Source organism: Balaenoptera acutorostrata, chromosome 13 (assembly GCF_949987535.1).
Source record: "Balaenoptera acutorostrata chromosome 13, mBalAcu1.1, whole genome shotgun sequence".
NCBI classification, from domain to species: Eukaryota; Metazoa; Chordata; class Mammalia; order Artiodactyla; family Balaenopteridae; genus Balaenoptera; species Balaenoptera acutorostrata.
In genome coordinates, this window is record NC_080076.1 from 74,299,478 (window position 1) to 74,326,302 (window position 26,825).

The 26,825-nt window shown below is 51.5% G+C and overlaps 1 protein-coding gene across 3 annotated transcripts in view; it reads right to left on the reverse strand.

Moving 5' to 3' along the window:
* Positions 1-3,209: 3,209 nt before the first annotated feature.
* Positions 3,210-26,825, reverse strand: part of SSH1 (slingshot protein phosphatase 1) — a 59,871-nt gene continuing 36,255 nt past the window's right edge. For 2 of the 3 annotated variants that reach the window (XM_057526810.1, XM_057526811.1), the window contains 9 exons: positions 26,277-26,342; positions 23,545-23,739; positions 22,286-22,379; positions 21,424-21,552; positions 18,918-18,964; positions 17,331-17,477; positions 15,589-15,789; positions 12,642-13,185; positions 3,210-9,351 (listed from right to left, as the gene is read on the reverse strand). In XM_057526810.1, the coding sequence (XP_057382793.1) occupies positions 8,125-9,351; positions 12,642-13,185; positions 15,589-15,789; positions 17,331-17,477; positions 18,918-18,964; positions 21,424-21,552; positions 22,286-22,379; positions 23,545-23,739; positions 26,277-26,342 (2,650 nt within the window). In that variant the 3' untranslated portion in view covers positions 3,210-8,124. The remainder of the gene's footprint in view (positions 9,352-12,641; positions 13,186-15,588; positions 15,790-17,330; positions 17,478-18,917; positions 18,965-21,423; positions 21,553-22,285; positions 22,380-23,544; positions 23,740-26,276; positions 26,343-26,825) is intronic. The other variant, XR_009005075.1, reaches the window with a different exon arrangement.

Here is a 26,825-nt window from a genome sequence, read left to right on the forward strand (position 1 = left end):
CCCATCTAACCCCATTGCTGTTGGCAGGTGGTGTATTTCCTTCCTAGCTTTTACAGATGGGCTTTCCATCAGGACTGCCAGGGGTGAAAGAGACGGGCTCCTCTTTGTCTCGGGCATCTGGCACATGGCAGGAGCACATGAATGGGAGAGGATGACGGAATGGATGGATGTTACAAAGGGGCCTGGTCTGGATGACCTTTCAGATTCTTCTGGTCTCTAAAAACTCAGGATTCTTTGATTCCTGCATAGTAAATGCCTGGTGTTGACCTAGGGCTCAGTCCAGTGTGCCAAGCCCAGTGTGCTAGGGCCCCAGAGGTGTCTGATTCATGTCCCTGTCCTGGGAGAACGTGGCTTAGGCGGTCATGGGTGTCCCCAAGCTTTCCCAGCCTTGGTGAATGAAACTTGGGACCCATTTTCACAGCATATTTCGTTCATTTACTCTCATCCGATATTTACTGAGTGCTTACTACGCACTAAGTACATTAAGGGCTGTCTTCTTTGGAGAGAAGATGGTGGGGTAGAAAGTGTATGAGTTTGGAGTCAGGCACCCCAAGCTTCTGTCCCTTCCTGGCTGTGTGGCCCTTATCCAGGTGACCTAACCTCTCTGAGCTTCCACCTCTTCGTTTGTAAAACAGTCACATCTGCTGTGAGGATCAACTCAGCAACACACATGAAACACCTGTGAGTAGTAGATGCTCAGTGCAGTTTACTTCCTTTTCCCCTCCCTCCCCTCCATCCCTCCTGCCAGTACCAACAGTAAGAGCTGCCACTGACTTAGCAAGCAGTGTGCCAGGCAGGAGAGGTTTGCATACATTATCAGCTAATTCTCAAATTATTGCCCCCTTGAGGTAGGTAGCACTGTCCTTCACCCGTTGTGACATCCAATTTCAAAACCAGAGGGAGCTCGGCACCTCCAACCGCTTGTGGGAGAATTTGTCTCTTAGGGTCAGATTCCCGTGCATCCTTTTCTGTGCTAGGGTTTCTGCTCACGCAAATGCTGACATTTTACTTGCTGAAACAGTTTACAAAAAAAGGAATTTGGGGCTGAAACGGGACCCTTTGCAAGTATACTTCAGGGTGCATGAGCAGCTTCCCTATAAAGGCAAAATACGATGAATCCAATTTTGGGGAGGGAAACACACCTTGTGCCGCCCAGATAGCCTTCGGAGCACGAAGTGGGTCAGATTTCCCAAGGGCTGGAGGCTTCATTTCTGACTCGGATGTTTTCTTGCTGGTACCTACAGGGAGATCAGATGCAGCTTCAGCTTGCTGCTTTCTACTTCTGGGGTGGGGGGCAGCTCCCAGAGGGTTTCAGGTGGGGAAGGAGCAGTACCTCCTGGCTTCACCACTTTTTAGATGTAACCTTGGACAAATGACTTAACGCTCTGCAGGCCTGATTCTTCAACTGTAAACTGAGGGTAACGTCAACAGGGCCTTCGGAGGATTCAACGGGATTCTTTAAAGTGCTGGATACGCGGAAGGCTTAGAAGTGTGATTCTGCTCCCTCGTTGAGGGCGCAGGGGTGGGTGGGTGGTGTTTTCTGGGCAGAGCTCACTTTGTGCACCGCGGCTGGACATCTTTGGAAAGGGCTTTCCTACCATGAAGTGAATCCTTTTGAAATGCCACGTTGTCCTCCATGGTCTGCTTTCTGGAACCTCTTCCAAGCATCTTGCCAAGAGGGGCCTCCCCCACCCCCCACAGCATGCAGCTCCTCCCCTGCACCACGCCCCCTGCTGGCGAGACCTGAGATCACATTCAACCTCAGGATTGCTACTAGGAGGATGAAATCAGGATCAAAGCAGTCAGTTATAGGAAGGTTCTCCGAGGACTTGAGTGAAAGAGTATCTGATGATCTGGGAACACCCACATTCTGCAAGGTCGATGTGGGTGGGTGTTGTCTCCAGAAAGCATGTGTGGAATGTGATTGTAACTAGCAAAGGGAAAGCCTACTCAATTGCATCATGTTCTTATTTCAATGGTTTCTAAACCTGGCATCAGAATTCCCAGGGAATCCATGGGAATCATACAGAGTGCTGGGCCCCATCCTCAGCCTCTGTTTCACATTTGCAGCCCGAAGAGAATTTGTTAGGTGTCTCCAGCCTTTCCTAGGATGAGCGTCCTGAACCATGACCCTCAGTGGTTCAGTTCCAAAAACCTCCTACAGAGAGGGCTGCATTACAGCTTGGTGGCACCAACGAGTAAAGTCACGCCACTCACCTTTTGCTTTGATTTCCTACTGAATAAGCAATTCCTAACCATACTTTGGCTTCACATGTAGATTTTCCTAGAAGGGCTCAATGTGGTAATCGGCAGATGAGAGTAATCTGGTCTGCCTGATGGTTTTAATTCTTTTTGTAAAGTGAAAAACTTGCATTCTGGTTTATCTACTAGTCTCCTGTGAGTCCGGGTGAGGGGCAGAGTAAGTCTAGGTGAACTAAACAAAGTCTTTTCTGGATCCACAGGCGCTGGAATTTCACGGTCACATCAAGGCACTAGTGGCAGATGGTCAGTGCTCACCCATGTGACTTGCTCGTTGGAATGTCATGTGTGGCACCCGAAGGCGGTGAAGAGGGAATGTTGAGTCCCATGCTGTTTGCCCTGCTGCACGGCTAGATGCACAGAACTCCAAGAAGGCAGGGTTTTCTGTTGCAAGCAGCCTGACTTGGCTCAGACACCAAGGGAGGAGAGACACCAAAAGCTCTGACCTGCAGTGGACTGTCACCTGAGCACGAGACGAGCCTTTGCTGTGTCCAGCGGCTGGGATTCCCTGGGGTTCCTGCCTTGGCCGTTAGCCACAGTGAGCTCCCACTGTCCCCTCTCCCGTGTGAGCAGCTAAGGTGGTTCTGTTGAGCACACCTCTAGCTTTAGAGCTTGTGCAGGGAGAGATGCCACCCCAAGTCCAAGTCCCACCCTGGGTGGTGGGGTGGAGGGACGGGACAGGTTTTTTTTTGGTATACGAGTGACCACCCACAACTGGGCCTGCTCTTCCTTACTGGCAAGATCAGGAGGAAAAAGGATGATTCTTGCAGGAGCTGACCTTCTTCCCCTGGTTCTTTCTTTGGTCTCACCTGTCCAGGTGTTTAGCACGGGGCCCACCATATGGCAGGTGCTCAGTCAAGACCAGCCATCATGATGACCAAGCTGCCACCAGGTCTCCCGGCAAGGGCTGAAGAGGCTGTTGCTTTTTGGCACAAGTTTGGAGCTCATCAGGCATTTATAAAGAAAAAGTTTATTTTCATCACAAGAAGCACACAGACTATATACAGTACACACCAACAGAAGTAAAAAAAAAAAAAAAGTGCATTATGCATCTTCTACTGCAAATTCACAGTACAAAAGATACTGCCTTTTAAATATATAATATAAAAAAAACCAAGAAGAAAAACAATATAATAAAAAAAATCATTGACATCATAACGCAACACACTGGAACCCACTGGCGGCTTCTGAAAACCAAAGGGCAGCCCATCTTGTGGAGCTCCTGATGGCGGTCTGTACCTGCATTTTGTTGCAAAGAGCTCAGGACACCAGCAGAGAGGAAAACAGGGGGGCCTAGGTGGTAATAAAATTTCTACTGAACAGGAGTACAGTTGCGTGATGGGGGGAACAGGGGAGGGGCTGGGCTGCGGTCCAGGGGGACCCTGGACTGCGCCACCCCCCGGCTGGCCAGCAAACCAATCCCGTCCTTTCCTCGCTTACTACGGACCGGGCCGTGGCTGAAACCGTGCCTGCCTTGCCTGCAGAAACCGCCAGCGCCGTTTCTAGCAACGCTCCTGGCCTGGCTGCGGGCAGGTGCGAGAAGCTGCACAACAGACCAGCACAAGTACAGGGCAGGCAAGCTCCAGCCCTAAAATGCCAACCACCACTGACGAGGCAAAGTATCCAATCACAGAAGGCGAGAGCTTAACGGTTGCCCATAAATACACAGTATTTGTAAACTATTATTAAGGCACTCGATTGTAAAACAATAATTACAGTGTCAGGAAGGAGGGAGGGAGGGAGCGGCCATCTCCTTGAGCAGCGCGGCCGACAGAAAGGACAGCAGAGGACCGGGGGTCTGGTTCTAAGACTCCTGCTAAGAGACCGACACAGGCCGGGGCTGCAGCACCCACTGCAAGACAAAAACGAGGTGGTCACGTCCACACCCACCAAGGGCAGCACCGCACGGCGTCGCTCCAGACCGTTCAAGGTGACCCGCTTCTAGCTCGGGTGACACAGTGTGCGTGTACGTGAGGGAGGAGGGATGCACGTGATGCTCTGATTCAAGTGATAGCTAGCTAGATAGATTCAAATATATATATTTGTGCAGAGTGAACCCATACACTCTCATACGTATTCAACTGCAGAGCAGACAATAAAAAGACCAAGTAGCTGAGCACGGGGGTCCATAAGTACCTTCATTTGGCATGCCGCGTCGGGGAGACGCCGGGGGTGGGACAGTAGCCGGTGACCGTGCACCACGCTGTCCCGATGTCACAAGTCTCCTGCCCGCCTGGCTCCCCTGCCGGAGGTGAAGGGGCGGCCGTCACCCTGCCGGCCGCGTGGGTGCGGGGAAGCCCTGCCGGGGGGCGAGCAATGGGAAATGTGTTCTGGCACCAAGCGTTTCCAGCCAACAGACTGCAAGTCGCTCTTCGGACACCTTGGCTGAGGTTACTCACATGCTCTCGACTAAATGACAGCATTTCCTCTCACTAGGGCGCAGGGGCCCCAGGGGAGCAGGGGATCCATCAGCCTCCTGGGACGGCACCTGTGCCCACAGTGCTGACGTACAGGGTTGTCCTGACGATGTTAATTCTATGGCCTCTCTGGCTCCATCCCAGGCATCCTCTGGGCTTATCCAGGAGGGAAAAGGCTTTAGAAAGGGATGGAATGCTTTTTAGCTGGAGAGGATGGGATGGAGCGGAAGGGAGCTGGACGGAGTAACCTGCTCGCCTGACGGACCGGGTGCCTCCACCCAGCAGAGAGCTGTCTGGCAGCCGAGAGGTTGGCACTGGTGCCTGCGCTGAGACCAAGGAGGCAGGGGAGACCGGGGGCAAGAAGCTTGTTCTCAAGAAGTTCACGGAATGATGCACATTGCTCCAAGGCCCTGAAGTAGCTACGAGACAAAGACATGGAAATCGGCAAGGTCAAGTCCCGATCAGAGGGCAGCACGGTTTGCCCTCTCTCTGTGACCACTTCTCCTCTTCGACTCAACAAAACTTGATGAGGAGACCTCCCTGTATCAATGCAAGAGGAAGACCTAGAGGAGTTCACCCTAATTTTGGCATGCCATGTGAATGAGAGTGCAAGTGAGGGAAAGGTGAGGTGGAAGAGGAAATGCAGCTGAATTCACAGGGTACTGAGCTGATTTAGAAAGTTTTTGTTCTCGCCTAGCTCGACAAAGGCATTCCACGAAGATGGCGGTCACCAAAATCAATGACTTTCACAGCATAAACCACTGCCGCCCACATTGGGAATTTCCCCCATCTGCTAAGCTGACAGATGAAGCATTGGTCAAGATGCGGCACAGCTTATGGTGCAAGCTTTCTTTTCAGAGACCAGTATGAATGTGTCTTTGCCAAGGTGTCTCCAAGCCTGGTAGAATGCTCTTGTCTTGTTAGTATAACATTTAAAATAGCAATCTGCCATATGTTTATGCGCCACTGATCTGGGTCTCAGAGAAAAACCTTCACCCTCTTCTCCAGGCTACAGTGTCATCTATCAAGAATGCTTCATTTTGCTCTGATGATGGGCACCTGGGCCCTGCTCTGTTTAGCTACTGATAGACTAGCTCCTGACAACGAATGGAGAACTTTGCCAAAAGCCAAAGACCCACTAGTATTCGTAATCCTCCTCCCACCCTTTAACTGGATACGAAAAATTATGGCTTTCAAAATTAAGGTCTTCAAAAATATCATACCCAGCCATGGTTAAAAAACCAACATAAGCCTGGCATCATCAAATCTAAAGGATTATTTTGACACAAAAGTTGATCCACCACATGAAATTTAATTTGGCAAAACACTGAACCTGATATATTTTTTTGAGACTGTGCTCTTGTTGGCTGAGAGAGAGGAGGAAGCCCAACTGGGTTTTCCGGAATAAGTGGATAATCACCTTTTAAGCTGATTTCAATTGACAGCGGTGGGAAAACAAATTCCGATAAGGTAAAATAACGTATACTTTAATAAAAAAAAAAATAAGGCCAGGGAGAAAAAGTTTCCGGAGAGAAGGTTTTTGCAAAAACTCTACCCACTGGTTGAAATACGGACCAGCCTTCTTCCTGAAGACCCTGCCTGGGCTACTCTTGGGGGCCCAGGTCTGACCAACGTAAGATGGCGACTCATTTACCCACGTTTGGAATTTGGCTGGCCCTTGAAGGATTTCTAGTTTCACTGGCCAAGGCTCGGCAAAGGTTTTCTATAAACAGTCTGATCGCAAGGTAGCTAACTTAGGCTTTGCAGGCTACATGGTCTCCGTCGCCTGTTTGTTAATTTTTTGATAATCCCTTAAAACCGTAAAAAACAATCTTAGCTCCTGGGGCCGTACACCATGGTTTGCTGACCCCTGAGTTAAACTTAACCGACCTCTTCTCTCTCTCCAGAATATTTTAACATCCTGTCTTGCTGGCCAACATCAGAGGAGTCCCTCCACTCAAGATCCTTAGAGGGACTACTCCCAGAGCCACTCAGGACCACGTGCTGTCCTGCCCACCGGGAAGAGCCGCAGAGAAACAGGAAGCAGCGCTCTCACCGCAGGAAGGGGCGGCTGTAAACATCTGCGAAGGCATCCACCAGTCCCACTTCTCAGAGAATCTGCTGCTAAGTTGTTCCTTGAGAGTGACTGAGCATTCCTCACTGCTGAAATCTCCTTTTCCTCCCCAAACGTGAGTACATGTGACCTAATGAGCCTGAGTGCTGGGGCTCCTGACGGGGCGACCCACATCTCAGAATCCCTGGCCCCGCCAGACACTTGAGTGCCTTCGAACCACAACACGACCGCATTGGGTTCCGCAGCAGATAAGACTCAATGATACTCCGTGGGTCCTTCTCCCCAGATGGGGGACAACTGAAGACTGACCTTTAGCAACAACTGAGGACCCCACATACATTTCCCCCCACCTCACCCCAGGGCCGGCCAGACACACGTCACTCAGCTGTGACAACACGCCAGGACAGGCAAGTCAACTGCTCAGAGGACCTCCACTCACCCTGGAGTTGGTCTGACAACAGCATTCGTGCCTTCGTGTCACTTTAACTAGCAGTGTTTGGTGCAGGCACCTTAAAAGTCTTAATACTTTTTGGGGTCCTGACAACCACACAACAAAAAGTTCTCTTTCGGAAAAATCTTTTCTGACACAGCATTCTTCCCTGGAATGAGCCTTGGTCATTATTGGAGTTTAAAAATAAAAAGCAGAGCAGGATCAGAGGTAGGAATTCTACTGTCATCCACAAGTTTTCCCAGAAGGGCCTGAATGAGCTAGGACACGTGCCGTGGTGGCGATGCCAATGTCACAGCTATTCTTTTGCAGGTTGTGCCGGAGGATTTTTTGTTTTTTGGCTGTGTTGGGTCTTCATTGCTGCGCACGGGCTTTCTCTAGTTGTGGCGAGCAGGGGCTGCTCTTCACTGCGGTGCGCAGGCTTCTCATTGTCGTGGCTTCTCTTGTTGCAGAGCGTGAGCTCTAGAGCGCAGGCTCAGTAGTTGTGGTGCACGGGCTTAGTTGCTCCACGGCATGTGGGATCTTCCCGGGCCAGGGCTCAAACCCGTGTCCCCTGCATTGGCAGGTGGGTTCTTAACCACTGCACCACCAGGGAAGCCCTGTGCCGGAGGATTTTTGATGCGTGTGCATCGCTGTATAAATGCTCTTCTTAACACACGAGCAGCACCTGAAACACCTGATTTGGGGTCAGAGTCTACTGGTCAACAGCTGCTGGTTCTCCCAGGCCACAAAACCAATGCTCCCCTTTCTTCTTGTGCTGTTATGTTAGGTATTGTTGTTTCTTCTTCTCCCCTTTGCCGCAAGAGGGGAGGAAAAGTAAGGATAACGCCAATTGTTTAAAGGAAATCAAGACAGAAAGGGTGGACCAAAATCCACAGTGAAACTAAAGGAGGGATCACAGAAGTCCAAATGCAGCCAAAGGCGGGTCAGCTTTTGCTCATCCACGAGGGGCTTTTCAAGTTTTCCGGGGCAGATTTCCCTGATGGTTTAGAGGTTGCAGCTGGGTTCCTGGGGGCCACTGGGGGCTCATGCAAGAAGGAAGACTCGCTCAACCTGGCATCCTGGGAGTCAGCCACGGTGGACACGTCGGCCTCACTGGACAGGTCCTCCGTCGAGAGGTTGAGGCTCCCGAGCTTGGCGAGGGAGTGAGAGCGCTTGAGCGGGGACGAGACCGTGAGGCCCGCCAGCCGGAGCCGGGTCTCGATCTCCTGCGTGCGCTGCTTCACCAGCCCGGGCTTCCCGCGGACGCTGTGGATGCTGTCGCTGCTCGAGCTCCGGGTCAGGTTGGAGCTCATGGAGGATGAGGTCGGGGTGTAGCAGATGGTCTTCAGGAAGTCTTTTGAGAAGTGACTGGTGTGGTCTGGGCGGCAGAGGAAGAGCGGGGGGCTCTTCAGTGGGGCTCCTTCTGACGGAGCGGGGCCAGCCTCGGGCTTCTCGTCGCCCTGGGCTTGGCCAGGCAGAGCCGGGTCCTGGTTCTCCTCGGGGATGCTGGCCTCCAGCCTGCTGGCGGGGCCGTCCTTGCAGGGGGCCGCCGGGTCGGCCGGCGTGCCCTTCAGCCTTTCTAGTTCTTTGGTGTGCTTGCGGACCAAGCCCGCCTTCTGCAGCTGGATGATGGATTCCTGGTGCTGCATCAAGTAGCTGTTGGCTGTCGGTTTCTCGGCTTCTTTACTGAACAGGAGCCGCAGGTCCTTGGCTGGCTTCGGATCTTTCTTGGGTGGCGAGTCGTCCTTCGCTACTTCCATGTTGGGAGCGTTCTTATCACAGTGAGAGTTCTTCAAAAGGAGGGACTTTGGTAGGACTTTGTGAGTCTCTCTGGAAGGTTCCAGAAGGCTGGCTGGTAGCTCTGGGGCAGCCCCGGCCCCAGGGCCACTGATGTCTGGCCTCCTTGAGCCTGCTGGTGGTAGGAATGGGGGAGTTTCAGTTGGGCCAGAGGACAGTTTCTCTGAAGCTCGGGACCTGCTGGCCACATGGGCCATGGGAGAAGACGTGAGGTGGGGCAGAAAGGTGGGCTGGGTGCAGATGGCGGGAGCACTGGGGTTCTTGCATCGCTCCCCGAAGGCCTCGGGAATCCCGCTGGCTGCAGGGTACATGCAGTCGGCGCAGGATTTGTAGGAAGGCTTCACTTTGTTAAGGATCCCAAAGATCGCATCATGCTGAAAGGGACAAGAACATCGTGAGGGCGCGACACAAGCCGAAGCCCGAAAAATACAAGGAGGGCAGGAGGAGGGGCTGGGGCAGGCACTGGGCCGGCAGTGCTCTCACTTCAGCTGGGGCTGGGACAGAGCCCTCTCAGAAGCCGTATGACCGTGACTAACGCAGGTTAGGGATGAGTTAGAGACACTGAATCGAACTTCCCGGAAGCTACGAGCCCACATCCTGGGCAAACCTTCGGCCACACGGTCAGGAGCAGGGCCTCCAAGGGCCTCCCTTCTCAACTCCGCCTCCGCCACTTGCGCCAAATGACCCTTTCCAGCGCTCTGGTGTTGCCTGGAAACCAGAGTGACTTCGCCTCACCCTTCCCCCTCACGGCCTTGTGAGAATTAGTGAAAGAACATTTCTGGCACAGTAACTGTGTCTCCCTTTCAGAAAGCGTCTGGAGTCTGCAGCCTGAAGACAGAACCCTTCCTGTCTGGCACAACAGAGCACGGCTCCAAGGAGCCACCACCTAACTGGGCTCGTCACAGAGACGTGGCAAAGGGCAGAAACGCCTTGGGAAAGGCTCTAATACAGCCCCAAACACGGGTGCCCACGGCCCCGATGAGGAAGCCAGGCAGAGGTGGGTTTCATACACCAGTGGAAGGCACGTTTACACCACTTTCCAAGAAACACCCCGCCTCTGGTCACTGGGGGTCTCCGTGAACTCAACGTGGGCCTCTCCATCCCACCCTCCTCCTGATGGGCAGGGCAAGCCCTCACTCCCTCACGCGCCCATCGACAGGCACCAGGGCTGCTCTTCTGGGCCGAGACCCAGCCAGGAACTGCAGAAGTGGAGGCAAGAGGGTGACTCTCTTCCCTCACGAGTTGTTTCGCTGTGAGATTCCTGAGGTGGCTGAAAACCAAGCCTTCTTGGCAAAAGGTTTCTCCCTGCCCCTCTGTCGTGTCAGGGACTCATACCATCCTGTGTGGCAGCCCGAGGTCCCCCCAGGCTAAGAAGTCAGGGTCTGGTCCAGTCCTGGAGGACTCAAGGGGAAACCCATCCCCGATTCCTGGAGGCTTGCAAGGGGGCGTGTGGAGAGCGCCTGGTGGGGCAGGTAGGGGGCTGGGTCTCCTGCGGGACCCTATCCTGGTCAGGATTCCTGCGGCTGGTTTCCAGGTCGACCAGTGGGGCTTGGTCACCCCCGTGGTGAGGCCCAAACACAGACATTTTCCTGAAGCTTTGACCAAATTGTCTATACGTTTGTTTCTTCTAAAACCTTTAGAATCTAACGTTCTAAACCGTGGTGAAATCTGCCACGGTGGGAGATTTGAGAGCACCTTTCAGAGCTCATGGGGAGACAAGGGAGGAAGGAATTCATTCACCCAGCTCCTACTTAGGGAGCACGCCTGTCCTGTGCCAGGCCTTGCATTGGGCGCAGGGGCTACGAGCAAGACAGTCCCTGCCCTCCAAGGGCCCTGTGTCTGGACACCTGCTAAGCTGTGCATTTCGGTCCCTGTCCCATCCTCTGAGCCACCCCCATCTCAGATGCTTGGCTTCCATCTCACCCCATCAGTCTGCCTGCAGCCCACTGCCAGAGGGGTCTTGTCAACAACCACCTAACGCCCTCTCGTGCTTCCCAGCGCCCTGGGAGGAAACGCGCGGGACCCTGACATCACGCCCCGAGGCCCCGCGTGCCCGGCCACCTGTCCAACTGTGCCTCAGCCACTGCCCCTCAACCAGGCCAAGCTTTCCACCCTCAGGGGCCTGGGGGCCAGAAGGTTCTCCTCCTGGCTCTCTGGGTGGCCAGCTCCGTCTCATCCCCTCCCCTCCCACCTTACCTATGTCACCACACCGAGCACCACCTGTATGTTTTCTTTGTTACATCCTTACATGTGTACCTCCCATCTCCCTGTAGGACCACGTGTGTTGAGCGACCTTACAGCTGTACCCCCTCACCAACCTGGCCCCGGAGTTAATAAACACAACTTGAACAAGTGAATGAATGCTTGTCTCTAGGTCCTATTCCCTAGATAATGTCACCCATCCACACTCTGGCCAGAAAAGGAAGGCTGGGTCCTTCGTTTATCTTCTTATCCAAGCTTCTCTCGTGGCCCCCATTCTATGACTCACAGCTACGTCATTTCGGACCAACCGAGGCACCACTGTCCCGGACAGAGAGGTTTTATATCATCTATCTTTATGGGCATTTGCTCTTTAAAGGGAAGGTGAGCGGTGAGGGAAATTCGAGAGTAATTACTGTTCAGTTTGGAATCTGGTTCCTGATTTGGAGTACGGGAGATTTAACTTCCCGGTTTTGTTTGCATTATAACGTGACGATGGCAAACTCTCTGTACAAGGGGGTGCCTCTGTCTGCCTCCCCAGTGCTCTCACTAGAGCATCACGGCCGGCCCGGGAGGTGGGTGGTCAGGCCACGGGAAATGAAGCCTCCTGCCCCCGGGCCAGGGCGAGCCAGCAGCAGAGCGAGGGCAGAACCCAAGACCAGGCAACAGAGGACGTCCCTCCACAAAACCAGCCTCCACGCGTGGGCCACTTGGAGGAGGAAACAGGCTGGAGGAATTCTTGATATTCTGAGCAAGTGCCAGGTTGAGGCAAGAGCTCTGTTGCTAATAACCCACCAAGTATGAGAGCTACGAGGGGCTGCTGGAGTTAATTAAGCATTAGAGTCTGAGTTGCAAGACTAGATACTTGATGATGTCGGCTTTTTCAAGGTGGAAATGGTGTTATGGTTAGGTTATGAACGGAAGCATTTGGGATGGAAACGGCAGATCTGGGATTTGATTTGTTTCAGGATAATCCAGGGTATGGGAAAGTGGATGGGAGTGAGATGAAAGGAAGAAAAGCCATACACTGCTAAAGGCTGAAGCTGGGTGATAAGTTATATGTTTTGTGGGGTTTTTTTTTTTTGGCCATGCCTTGTGGCATGCGGGATCTTAATTCCCTGACCAGGGATTGAACCTGGGCCCCCTGCAGTGGAAGTGCGAAGTCCTAACCACTGGACCGCCAGGAAATTCCCGTAAGTTATATGTTTTATGTTTTACATAAGAAAAAAGGAAAAAGACTTTGAAACTCTGCCTCAGACGTGAATGAGGCACCAGGGTGAAGAGGGCATGGGGGATGATCACCAGTCCCCAGGGGTCCCGGGTCCTCCGTCGTCTACCATCCCCATCAGCCTGCAGAACCACGCGGAAAGCCACCCACTGAGCTGGCAGAGGCAGCTGTTGGAGGGGCTGCCCCCGGGGCAGAAATGGCGTGCGTGCCGACACCCCCTCGCGGCCCCAGGCCTACCTCGAAGTCGTCCGGGCAGCTCCTCTTGCTGTTGTTGTTATTTAGGTTTTCCCAGTTGAGCAGGTTATCGAGCTGGGTTACGGGCTGCCCCCACTTCCCTGCTCCCAGGGCCTCCTCCCTTTCCATCTCCTCCACCTGCGGCGACGAGCCACCCCGGGCTTGGGGGCTCCCAAACTCTAGTTTCTTCCTCACTTCCTTCTCACAGAGTCCAGGACCTTCCGGGGGGTGTGCGGCCGGCTCGGATGGCTCTGCCGGCTGAGCGGCTTCCTCCAGCAGAGCATCCCTCTCCACATCCTCCAAGTGGACCCAGCCGCCCGTCTCGTCTCTGGGGCAGTGCAACAGGGGGTCCGAGAGTCGCCGGAGACAGCAGGGGAGAGCGGGTCCCCCCAGGGCCCCGCTGCCCGGGAACGCAGGCTGGGCGGCGGCGTCCAGGCAGGGCGGCTGGGCTTCCGGGGTGCCGTCCAGGGTCTCCGGCAGGAAGTCCCCAGGCCCCGCCGGGTCATCCACAGGCTGCTGGCGCCACAGCTTGTTGTGCCGCTGTTTGCTGGGGGAAGGAAGGCAGAGGAAGGTCAGCAGACGCCAGTGCCCAAGGGTCCTGGGAGGAAGGGTGTGGGGAGCCAGCAAGGGGCAGTCCAAGGCTCAGGCTCAGGTGGACACCGGGGGCTCACCTGGGTAAAGTCTCTCTCGGTTCATTTATCCCCAAGAAATTTGAGAATGACGGGAATAGCCTTAGGACCCTAAGTCATCATGGCTCCCGTACGTATGGCATCCCACGTGTATGATCCATGCGGGATCACGTAAACAACTCTGTCATGTGATGAGGATGTCGCAGACATGGGAAGGGGGTCTGGACCTGAAATCCTATCATGGTCCTAGTGTCCCAGCTCTCCTGGTGAACCTGGTCACGCCACGGATGTTCCGTCTCTGTTTCCCCATCTGTCAAATAAGAAACCCAATCCTCTCCTACTTATGTCGTAGGGAAATAACGCGGATCAAAGTAGAGAGTCGATAAAGACTTATACACACTAACGTGACCAGGTAAACACATAATGCACCTGAATAAAGCTGGGGAGATGCCAGAAAATTGGAAATATTTGTGTAGGTCAGAGAGATTACAGGTCAGTTTTTAAAATAAGTCTTCTAATGCTGTGTTATTACTTTTATAACAAATTTTTTAAATGTAAGGGTTAAAAAAAAAAGAAGAAAGAGGCTCAGAGTGAAATCAGGTAAATGAGTCACCTCCATTAACCTCAGAGGATCACCAACATCCCAGGGTTGTGACGGTTAAGAGGAGAAAGAAGTAAACATAAAAGGACATGCAGGGCTTCCCTGGTGGCACAGTGGTTGAGAATCTGCCTGCCAATGCAGGCGACACGGGTTCGAGCCCTGGTCTGGGAAGATCCCACATGCCGCGGAGCAACTAGGCCCGTGAGCCAGAATTACTGAGCCTGCGCGTCTGGAGCCTGTGCTCCGCAACAAGAGAGGCCGCGATAGTGAGAGGCCCGCGCACCGCGATGAAGAGTGGCCCCCACTTGCTGCAACTAGAGAAAGCCCTCGCACAGAAACGAAGACCCAACACAGCCATAAATAAATAAATAAATAAATAAAACCCAAAAGTTTAAAAAAAAAAAAAAAAAGGACATGCAAACTAAGGATTTGCTGTTGTTCTTCAATGCGAGGGAGCATCAAGGTCATTCACGGCCGTCTGCTCTGTGTGCACGTTCCGGGCAAGGCCAAGAGGGCCCTCAGATGGGGCTATAATTCAAGGTCAGTGCTGTGCTGCTGTGAACCTGGCCTGGCAACCCCTGGTTAGCCTGCAAACCCCTGATGGCAGCAAATGACTGAAGGGCTATGGGAGGCGAGAGCAGGATACGCCCCTTCCTCCTCCTCCGCGTCCCCCTCGGCCCTGCCTGAGCATCTGTCCAGCCGCTCTCTGGTTGACAGTGAAGGAGTCCAGAGATGTCCGGAGCTGTTCTCCAGACCCGCCAGTTGCTTCCCCAAACGTGGCCAAGACTTAGCCTGTGGCCTCCTCACAACACCGGGCAGAAACAACCCAGGGAGGCCTTGGACAGACTGAACAGAAAAGGAACAGGGGGAGAGTGAGACCCTAAGTCCAGCAGCGATCCACCTGGGGTCACTGGGGGACCCTTCCATGGGGGCAGGATCACCTTGCACGGGAGCCCCAGAGGCTGACAGACCCGGGCATGCCCCCCGATCCCTGGGCCACCCACTGGCTGTGTGACATGGGCCACCTTAACCTCCAGCGTCAGTTCCTTACTCCCCATGAATGGGGGCTCCCCTGTCCTCTGCAGACCTTTTTCATGGTGGGCTGGGTGGGTGGAGGTGGTGGGTAGAGAATTACAAAGCAGCTATGTCATCACTGACCGTGAGCCGGGTCTAGCGAAGCAGCTGCACGGTGCTCGTGGAAATTTTACAACAATCCTATCAGGGGGATTAGTTCTTAACTCTGAAAAGGAGACTGAGGCCGGAGGGAGACTGATGAGCTTGCCCTGAGCTACCAGCTCGTCAGCGGTGGGCCCGGGTCTGCCTCTGCAGTCCCTGGAGCTGCCCTGTGGTGAAGCCTGGCACGGGCTTGGCACAGAGCAGGTGCTCAGGAAACGGGGCAGCCCCGGGCCGAGACTCACACGGAGTCCTGCCTTGGATTAGAAGCCGTGCCCTGCTCCCTCCAGCTGCAAAACAGCTTTATGTGCGTGCCAACACAATAAGCACAGATCCCTCCTGGAAACCACTAATCAAACCCCAAACAATCATTGTTTTTCTCAAACCGGCTCCCCCCCCCACCCCAAGAGGCAGGATTTTGGCTGTAGAAGCCACCGCTGGGCCAAACGGGAGCACGGCTGGGATGTGGCCGGCAGCCCCGGCCGGCTGGGCGGCAGGGCTTCTGGAGCTCGGCTCTGCCAATTCTTCTCTGCAGACAGGCACCCACCTGGCGTCCAAGATGCCTTCATACTCAGACAGCTGCCTCATAAAGCCCGCGTTGGGGCGTGTGATGCTGCGTTTTTGCTTCACGTAGTTGTAGGCTTTCTCCAGGGGCCAGCCAAATTCCTTCATCGCGTAGGCTATGACCGTGGAAGCAGAGCGACTGACGCCCATTTTGCAATGTACCAGGCACTTGGAGTGGTTCCTCCTGCAGCCGCGGGGGTGGGGGGAGAGGGCAAAAGTTGATACAACTGCATTCTCTCAGGTTTGGCACGATGGATCTTTCTTTTAAACCCTGAAGTTATCTCATTGCCCAAACCCTCCGAGGTCCTGATGTTCAGGCAGCAGACGTCCACACACCCTCAGTAGGAAATAACTTCACTGCAAAATCAATTAGCATACAACGGGAAATCGAGATCAATCTGTCCTGCCCTGGCCAAGTTTTGCAGGGAGAAAGCTCCCCAATCGGGCGCCTTCCCAGGTGGCTGGGATCGGCCGGGAGACCAGAGCCCCTTGGGCAGGAAGCAACCGGGCAGTGAAAGGGGTATTTGCACAAGCTACTCACTCAGCTGCTAGAGCAGATGGAGACAGGGAGCAGGTTACTGTAGAGAAACAGGGTCAGCAAACTGAAAGCCACCGGGCCCCCGGCAGAGAGAGTGCCTCGGCAGACAGGAGGGTCAAGGAGCCAGCGTGAGTCCGCAGCACTTGACTTGGCCACCAGAGAAAGAAGCCAAGGAAACAGATGGGCCGATAGGCTTTTTGTAGGGAGACGGTACCAGCCCAGGCGAGGCTGATTTAACAGACACGGCAAGGCCAGGAACACTGTTGCTCTAGCTGTCGCCTGCTCACAAAGGTGAGGGGCACCAGGCTGGGGAAGGCTGCACCTGTGAAAGTTTATTTGTACAGGAGGCAGGCCGGCCAGCCTGCCTGTTCACGTTAGAAGCAGCACACCTGCTCGGTGGGAGCAGGCTCATTTCTTATACCCCAGGCTTACAGTTCATCCTCAAACCTCAGTGGTTTTTTTCGGACTGCCGAAGCCTATCCCCCGGGAACCCAGGGGAACTAAGATTTGGTCCTACATCATGGAGCTTTGACCTGGGTGCAAAGCAGAAGAGGAGGTGTCTCTTGATAGCATCTCAAAGAGTTGTCTCTTTCTGGTCCTGACTTCAGTGAGACAGAGTTGTTCCACAGAATAAGGTGAGGACAAAAGACACGTGACAGCAGTGACAGGCTTGGGGCAGCGGGGACCTCTGACGGTCCGTCCCATTCTGCGTGAACAGGAGTCACACTAACTCAGGTGGAGGTGGGCCACAGCTCAGGGCATCTGCCCGAGTAGATTTCGGAGTTGATTTCTCCAGGGAAGCAGCCCCAGAGGTGCTCTGAGTCACGTACGATCCGCCCGCCCTCCTCTCTCCTCTGGCTCTGTGACTCCCCATGGGCAGAGCTCCCAAGAGCGTCCACTTGGTACAGGGGCCTTGCCTGCAGCCAGTGCTAATGACGAAACGGGGGTCAAATGTCACGGCAGGTGAAAGAGAACGAGCTCATTTGGGGACCCCTGGAGAAGATCAATGACTCGGCCCTTTCGATGCTTGGGGTCCAGCACTCTAAAACCAGAGGCCCATCAGACATCACAGGCCCCTCAAGCCAGGAGGCAGCTGTGTCTGGGGTCACCATTAATGTCTGCCCACCCCATGGCTGCCGGTCGGCTTCTTCCCCAGCCTGGCTTCTCTGGCTTCTCCGCCCACTTACTTTGCTTTGTTTATAAAATGGTACGCCTCGTTCCAGTGGGCGAGGAGGTCTGTGGTCTCTTCATCATAGACTCGGATGTTATGATACGCAAATAATCCAGGGAAAAAATTATCTATTTCTCTAGTGACGTTTAAAATGTAGTCAACACTGCAATGAGAAAAAAAAAAAAAAAGAACGAATTGGAGAATCAGAATGTGGATCAACAAAAACCAAAGTAACAACAAACTGAGCAGAGAAAAAATTAAATACACATTTATAAAGGGTCTGTGTTTTTATGGCAGGACTTCATAGTGGTGGTTTTTGGGGGGTTTTTTTTGGTATCTTCTAAATACCCTCTACATGATGAGAATACATTATATTTATGATAAAAAACAAATTTCTGCCTAAAAAACATAAAAAGAAAGCTCCGTCCAAAGCATTGCTAAGCAACGTTAATTCTGGAAAGTAATCACACATATTACCTAAATACATTTTTAAACTCCTTTAAAGTTTGAAAATTTGTAACTATTATGAGTATACAGAGGCTTTAAAAAAAAAAAACCCAACATCTCCACTTTTAAGTAGTTAAAAAGCTGAATATATCCATCCATTTTTTATGTCCTTGGGAACTGCCTTAACTCCTTTTTGAAACAAGGCAGGCTGTAAATAAATAAATAGTTGGGAGGGTCTGCTAACCCAGCTAACTCAGGTTCTGTAGTTCTCTAACCTTAATACTTACATTCCTGGAAGACCAATGTAATTTCAGGAGTTTGAAAACACCTCAAATAGGTTTCATAAGCGCATACTTATAAATGCTTTGGAAAAAAGAGAAAAACCTTTCAAATAATTTATTTATTCCCAGCAAGATAAAGAATAGACAGCATCACCCTACACTTTAAGATCACTTTCTCTTGAAAGAACACATCTTAACCAGTAGTTCTAAAGATATCTTTTAAGATTTGTTTAGTCTTGACTTTTAAATGCAGTAATTCAAGAATGCCATCATGTCAGACCCACAGGATGGTGATCTTGTGGCTGTGTTGTTTTTTTAAAAAATGTCCAGACATCTGTTCTTGAAGGTCTAGGTTTAAGCATTTTTTATCCCTGCTGCCGAGTATTTCTCAGATTGAGACAGGCATGTGTTTCTGGCCAACGCCGAGCATTTAGCTGCAAGATTCCCACCAGGCTCAAAAGTACAACCACAGAGAGAACCAGGAGTGGTCCGGGGAGCAGGGCTGCTGCGTGGCCCCCCGGTGTGCCCACACTGGCGCTCTCAGCATCTCTGCAGGGCGGGGGGGAGGGGGGAGGCTCGTGGCCGCACCAGCAACCAGGCTGTCCTATACCATTTGAGGGTGATTTAGAATCATTCTCCCTGACACACACATTTCTAAACCCCAGTAAAATCTAAAACCCATGAATTATTCAGGAGGTGGCATTTTGAAGCACATCTGTTTAGCTATGCAAATCAGGCCGGCAGCTGCTTTGGAGATTGGGGTGGGCAATTCCAGGCAGGCAGGCAGCGCCAGGGCTCAGCTTCGAATGGACGGCTGAGCTGAGGGTTTCTAAGCTGCCTGGAAGGATGAGGGAAGACAAGGGGAGCAGACTCACCCTGAGCCCTGCAGTTCCTCCAGATTGGATGCATTCCATTCAGAGCCCTGGGGGACAGATCACACAAACCCCCGTGAGTGTCACACGTCAGCCTCAGAGCTGCTTACGGGATGCACGGTGTGCGCTAGCCCTGACGGTGATGGGTATCTCATGGGCCCCTGGCCTCAGAGGCCGATAAGAAAGCTGATAGAAAGAGGCCGATATCAGAGCAGGTTCCCCAGGAGTTCGTGGCATTGTCAGGGAAAGGGGCTGGTCGAGGAAGCCCTGCCCCCTCTCATCACTCCCTTTCCTAAGACTCCAGCAGGGTCCTGTCACCAGAGGCAGTGACCTCCGACCTCCCACGCGGGAGAGGGCGCTTTCACATACCACTAACTAGAGCAGGAATTGGTTTACCTTTTCTGGGAAGTATTTGGCAATATTAAAAAAGTTCCCACCCTCTGACCTACAAATTCCACTTACAAAAAGCTACCCTGAGGAAACACCCAGAATTCACAGAGATATATGTACAAGGATATTTACAGTTATTTATAATAACAAAACAGCAGAAACCACCCAAAGGTCCGACAAGAAGAAATCATATGATGGAGCCGTTAAAATAAATCATACTTTTGGAGGATATTTAATGACACAGGGAAATACCACATAATGAAAAAAAAAATTTTAAAGCAGGATACAAAACTATATAATCAAACAGTACAGTTCTTTCCTTTTCTTTCTCTTTCTTTTTTAAGAAGCTATAAATGCATTAAAAAAAAAAAAACCCAGAAGACAGAAAAACAAACATACCAAAGTGTTAACAGTGACTGCCTCTGGATTTGTGAAATTGAGAATGCTTTTAAATTTTCTTCCTTCAACTTACATTTCCTAACTTTCTGTAACATGTTTTAACTTCATACTTTAAAAATGGTATTAAAAAAACACAAAACCCTCCATTTCTGAGCAGGCAAAGAATACGGAAGGGAAAAAACAAAGAAAAAAACATCACTTTGCTCTTAGGAAATGCAATCGACACAGAGTCACAAAGAGCAAAATCACCCTCTTGGTCTCCCTATAAACTTCCTTTCCCAAGAGGATGGATTGCTCCAGATGCAGGGGCTGCAGGGGCCCCAATGGAGCTGGCAGCATGTGGGCACTAGCTGGATTTTCATATTGGAGGGAGAGGCTCAAACATAAAAATTCCTTTAGTATCTCTCATGGAAAAAGTGACATAAAGCACCAAACCACACTGAAAAAATAACAAAAGCTCTGCTAAGCCTGTGAGCATCCTCTTGCCGTGATCACCACCTAGTGGAGAGACGGACCGAGGTGCCTTCGGTTCTGTGTCCACCAGGGAAAAGAATCAACTTCCCAGAGAGAATTAGAGCCGGGGCTGCTTTCAAGATTCAGGCTTCAAATCCACACATCTAGACACATTTAAATATATATACATTAAACATTTATAGATCTATGTATATAGATCAATATATATATAAATACGTTAAATATGTATTTAATACATTAAATATGTATCAAGACATACACATTTGGGGAACTACTGATTACTTCCTACAGGCAGAAAACACAGTCATTCATGCCTTTGGCAGCAAATACACGTCCTCAACTTTCCCAAGGATGTGATTTCTGCTCTAACGATGGGTAGCATTTTCCAGTGCCTACGGAAACTGCACTCAGTGCTTTAAATAAGTACTAACTTAATCCTCATACTCATCCCCTGAGGTACAGGATGAAGGAAAGGAGAGGCCAAGAGACTTGCCCCCGGGCGCCTGGCTGGTCAGGCTGGGGAGTGGGAACCTGCCGGGTGGGTCCGGTTTCCATCGCACCGTGCTGCCTCACTAACTAGTAGCGTGCCTTCCTCTATAACCCCCTGACTTTGAAAACTTGCCAGCTGCCTTCTATGGAGACTTACAGCTTTAAGAAAATCTGAGTGAGGGACGGAGTGAAGAGAGTGATGTGCAGGCCCTGCCAGCCAGCCGTGTCAGCAGGGCCTGCTGCCTCCACGGGCTCTGGGAGCAGGGCAGGGGGCAGCTTGGGGACAAGTGGGGGGTGTGGGAGGGACGCTGCGTTTTCAGGCGTCTGGTCTGTCTCCTCTGCTGTTTCTCATGTCTCGGGACGAGGAGGCATAATTCTGGGGTTAGGCGCGGGTGTTCCCTTCAGTAACTGGGGTTTTTTTAGTTTGCAGACCATCTGGAGGGGGTTTCTGTTAGTGACCGATGAAGGCGGAGGGTGGTGTGCATCTGAGAACGGTTGCCAGCTGACTATGCCAGAGAGCTTTCAAACAACTCCCCGCAGCTCAGCTGGGAGCTGCGGCGCAAACATTTGGCTCTCGAGCAAACCCGTAGGCTGCAGGCCAGAGAAAGGGGTCAAGAGGGGAGTTCCCGTAAAAGTCAGGACGGAGGCTCCAGGAACTCAAGTTTCTCCCCCTCTATGACTTGCTGCAAACTCCAAACAAATCAAGGTCTGATTTACGTTTCCCAAACCAGACCCTGCCGTGCGCTGTGCCTCTTACGAGATAAAGATGGTCGAAGATGAGGGAGGGCTTGTCCATCTGTCCCAAGATCAGGAGCATCTCGTTGTCGATGAATTCCTTGAATTCTTTCAAGTTACAGTTCATCTGTTTCTCTAATTCATTACGGATCTGCGGGGTGGAAAATATTAAGAAAGGGTGTTTGTTTAAAAAAACAACAACAACAACAACAAAACAGTTTCTCCAAAGAAGTAATAAAGTCACAACATGAACTACGACTGTTTTCAAAAAAGTGTTTTTTGGGCTTTTTTCAGAGTAAGCACATATGCAGTTAGACACGCTGCACACATGCGTGGGTGGTGGGAATGCAGGCTACTCGGCCTCAATGTGAATCTGACTAGGGGACATTTATTATCTGAAAGAAGGAATTTGATTCCCTTGGGATCTTTTCTACTGAGTTGAAAAAACTTATGCTTTTCCAGTTATCAAATCTATCACCGTGAAAACGTAAAATCAATTTCATCTTGCTTTGGAAGGTATCACGATAGGGTTTATTATGTATTAATTCATAAAAAGATTGTACATGACTTTTTAAAATGGCAATTTCAACCTCTTAGATCTACTTAGTTTAAGCTGTTACTACAATTCATTGCATTCCTTGGACAAAGAGCAACAGAAAAAAGAAAAAAGTAATCGAGAAAAACATTAAAAGGCAGTTTCATCTTGCTTTGGAAGGTATCACAATAGGATTTTTTTACATGCACTAATTAATAAACAGATTGTATATGGCCTTTTAAAATGGCAACTTCAACCTCTTAGATCTACCCGACTTAGGCTGTGCTAGGGCAACAGGACACAGGGATGCCCATGACCTCCAGCCCACCCAGCAGGGAAGCACTCTTACTTCCTTGGACGTCACGTTCTCCAGGTCCTGACTCATCATGATGCTCCGGAGTTTGGCTTTGATGAGACGCTCAGTCCTCTCCCCTTCGGTTGGCCTGGAGAGAAATCACATTCAGGAAAGCGCAGAGCCATGGGAAGCCACATGAAGCCACGGGAAGCCTGCGGTCGGCGTTCACAGAAACCCCAGCTGCTCCCGGGCTACACGGAACACGGCTTGGGCACGTTCTCAGTGAGAAGGGGAGAGGGACAGGGAAGTCGCCCAGGGGCCACCAGAGGGGACGGCAGACCAAGGGGGCAAACAATGGTTGGGAAGCGGACTCGTCCTGCGGGTCTGGAGAGCCTCAGCCTCTCAGGGCCGGACGCTGGAACCGCCATGAGACATCCCCACGGCCCAGACCCCCTAGACTCTGCTGAGGACATCACTGCGTCTTCAGGCAGCCCATGGCCCCAGCTGCATCCGGCTCCCGTTACCTCCTTACACGCTTACACAGAACCAAAATCTATGTGTTTACCTGCACCTTCTACGCATCAGCCTGGTTCTAACCCTGGGGCCACACGGACCACGACAATCCTTCTTGTACGTCACGCCCCTTCATATGTTCAAAGGCATGTATCCTATCCAATGCTCTCGTCATTTCTTTGAGGCCTCATACAACGTGGCTCCCGGTCCTCCCCTCGTTCGGGGGGCTCCCCTCCGTCCACAGCCCTCCTGCGTGTGGTGTCCCCAAGGAACATGATGCTCTGGGGAGGAGGGTCCTAACCAGGAGAGAAGGGGAGAGTGGCTCCCTCCTTCTGGAACTAGAGTTAACGGAGTGCGGCCTCCGGCCACGTGGGGCAGCGCTGCGGCCTCAGAGCCGGCCGCCCTCGGCCTGCCTCTGTGCAGTTGTGTTTGGGGACCCAAGGAACCGGATGTCACATTCATCACACTCTTATAAGCAGAGGAAGAGGCTTTGGAAATCAAGACTTTGGACCTGAGGAGGAGGGACCAGAGCTCCGGTACAGGGAAGCTGATGAACGTTATGGAGCTGCTCCCCAGAAACGCATTCACACCCGAATTTGTCTATCATTTTAAAAGGTGGGGGGGGGGGGGCGGTGGTCAGACCCTTCCCCAGCCAAAGACACCCACGGGCTGCAGGTCAGGAACCCCTGCGCGGGGTGCTGGTTCTGGGAGACAATGGGGCTGTGACGCTGTGCAGACTCGGGGTCGGGGGGCAGGCTCGGGGCTGGGGACCGGGGCAGGGGCGCCGCACTCGCACTCACTTGTCCGCGAACAGGGCGGGGGAGTCGGGCCTCGTGGACTCCAGGTCCTGCATGGCGTTCCACTCGTTGATGCAGCTCTGCTCGGAGCCAATGCAGCTCTCGTAGTAGGAGGCCCAGAGCAGCGCCACGCCCCCGGGGAAGTAGTTGTGCCTGCGTGCCACCTCGCAGGCCTTGTGGAGGACCTGCAGGGCAGACCTGGGGTGAGGAGGGGAAGAGGGTCAGGCCCGGGAGGCACGAGGGGAGCTGGGCTGGAGTCGCTCTTACCTCTGAGATTACGAGGGGGACACGTGGCCGCCAGGTACCACTGCGGGCCTCTGGGACACAGGCACCGACCCCAAGAGCAGAGACGGCACCCGTCACCATCCCCAACGAGGAGACAACAAAACTTTCTAACTCTCCCAATTGGGCAGGCTCCCAGGTCACTTTACATCCGCGAATGAGCTCCCAGGAACTGAGATTCACTTCTGAGGTTGTGGTTGCCTTGAATGTGGGAACCGCAATGCAGCCGAGCAGTTGGAAGGAAAGCATCCTCAACATGCAGCGGAGATATGTGACTGCATTCCCAGTCACTTAATTTCTAGCTCCCTCCCATCAATGTTATAATAGCGTAGATGCTTAGATTTCGTAAGGAAATGAGAAACTCACAAGAACTAACTGCAGAAGAACTTTTGGGAGGCAGAGTCGGGCAGGAGAAACAGTACTGAAAACGTATACATTGGTAACAGCCAATTTACTTATCCTTTTCTTACTTCTTTTTACAAAAATATGGGCTATTTCTCAGTGAATGGGGTGAATCAGGTTATCAGTGAAGGGTGGACGAGCGAGGCCTTGGATGGAGAAGTTATCAGAGAACTAATGGCTCAACAACGGCGTAAAAACCACTGCAACCCACTTCACTTTCCCCAGTGGTCCACATCTGTCCTAGCTCTAGACTGGGGGAGGGAAGAAACTTGAGCTGAACATTTACGAAATTTTATTATCGTTCTGTAGTTTTGGAAAAACCCATGGGCCTGTTTTTTTACTCGCTCGTAGAGAAAGAGATAACAAATTATCCAGGGCCACAAAGGAACATCTGGGACGTCTAGAGAACGATGAGTTCATGATTTCCCCCCAAATGACCCTGAACTGACTGCAGGAACAGAAGACATAAAAACAAAGCAACGATGTTAGCGCGTGGCCCATAGGAGGATCCTGCATCACTCTCACTGTCCTGGAGAAAAGAGTAATTATTTTGAAACACTGGGCAGAATTCTTCTCATCAGAGGCCACCGGCTTTCGCCTGAGTCTTTCCCAGATTATTTGAGGGAGACAGCCGTGTGGATCTGCTGCATGAGTGGTCTGTGCAGCCCTCCAAGGATGAGGAGGCTCTAGAACGTGTGTCGGGTTCAGAGAAGGTCTGGAAGTGGAAAGCAGTCTTCACCCACAGCTACCTCACCCCCCATGCAGGTGTCCAGGGAGGCCCTACTCTGCCCCGGCCCCTGCACCCTGCATTAGGTATCCCACAGCCCAGCACCCACCCCTCAGTATAACATGGGACTCTGCTCTGGGTTTATGGCCACCTCCCTCAACAGACTTTAAACTCCAGGAGGACAGGAATTATGTCCGTTTTATGCCTCCGCAGATGCTCAATACCTAGCAGAGTGCTGTTGCCTTCATGGAGCAAACTGATCACCCTCGGTGTGCCAGGGACAAGGAATCAGTGAATTTGCGCTAAAATGACATTTTGTCAGCAGGGACGGTAGAAACATAAAAACAAGGTACCTCCAACAACAAAAAGACCAAACAACCCAATTGAGAGCTGGCCAAAGGACTTGCACAGATATTTCGTCAAAGAAGATATACAAAATGGCCAATAAGCACATGAAAAGATGCTCAAGGCTAACTAATTAGGGAAATGAAAACCAAAACCATGAGATACCACTTCATACCCATAAGGATGGCTATTATGAAAAAAAAACCAAAGAATAACAAGTGTTGACTAGAATGTGGAGAAACTGGGACCCCTGTGCATTGCTGGCGGGAATGTAAAATGGTGCAGCTGCTACAGAAAACAGGCGGGTGGTCCCTCAAAAGGTTAGATACAAAATTACCACATGATCTAGAAATTCCAAAAGATGTGAAAGCAGGGACTCAACCAGATACCCTGTCCAACAATGTTCACAGCAGCTCTGTTCATAGTCGCCAAAAGATAGAAAGAACCCAAATGTCCATCAGGAGATGAATGGATAAAAGTAGTACATCCATATAATAAATTTATTGTTCAGCCTTAAAAAGAAATGAAGTATTACAACATGGATGAACCCTGAAAGCATTATGCTAAGTGACAGAAGCCAGATACAAAAGGGCCAATACTGTATGATTCCACTTATATGAGGGACCTAGAATAGGCAAAGTCACAGAGAGAGAGTAGAATAGAGGTTACCAGGGGCTGGGGGAGGGGGCAATAGGGAATTACTGTTTAATAAGTACAGAGTTTCTGTTTGGAATGAGGAAAAACTTTTGGAAATGGATAGTGGTGATGGGTGTACAACACTGTTGAATGTACTTAATATCACTGAATTGTGTCCTTAAAATGCTTAAAATGGTAAATTTTGTTATTGATACATATTTTTTGCCACACACATAAAATAAACATACCTAAATGTGCTTCTAAGTAGATGGGGTTTTTTTATTTGTGCTGTCAGCTAGGAAAATATTTCTAAGGAGTTAAAAGTCCCTAAAACCACACTTACCACATGGCCTGGACAGACACGGGCTTGAAGATGTGCATCCTTCCTGCCGTGCTGACGCTGAATCCACTGAGAATGAAAAACAAAGGACAGCGTGGTGAGAAGTCAGACCCTCCGACCACATCTCTGCCAGACGGCGGGGGGAACAGCCCACTGTGGACACCCTGAGGACAAGTGTGTCTCATGCTGTCTGATGAGGGACCACAGGCCACGGAGACAAGGGCAAAAGCCAAAAAAAAAAAAGATAAGTTCTTAAATCCGTAAGACTGGCTTTTAACCCAGCAATACAAAGTCAGCCAAAAACTAAAAGCCCAGCAAAGGGTGTGAGGCAACAGCGGCACTGGACACCATCTCGCTTCACCTGCCCGCACTGTCCCACCACGCCCCCTACCTCCTGTCCCCCACACTCCATCTATGTTTTTTATACTTGCATAAAAAATACATTAGTGGAAGACAAAAGTTTAAAAAGGAAAAATGTAACCATAAGCCCATGTCGTCAATAAATCTAACGTTTATCTTTCCCTCGCAGTTCTATCTACAAGGCAACGTAAC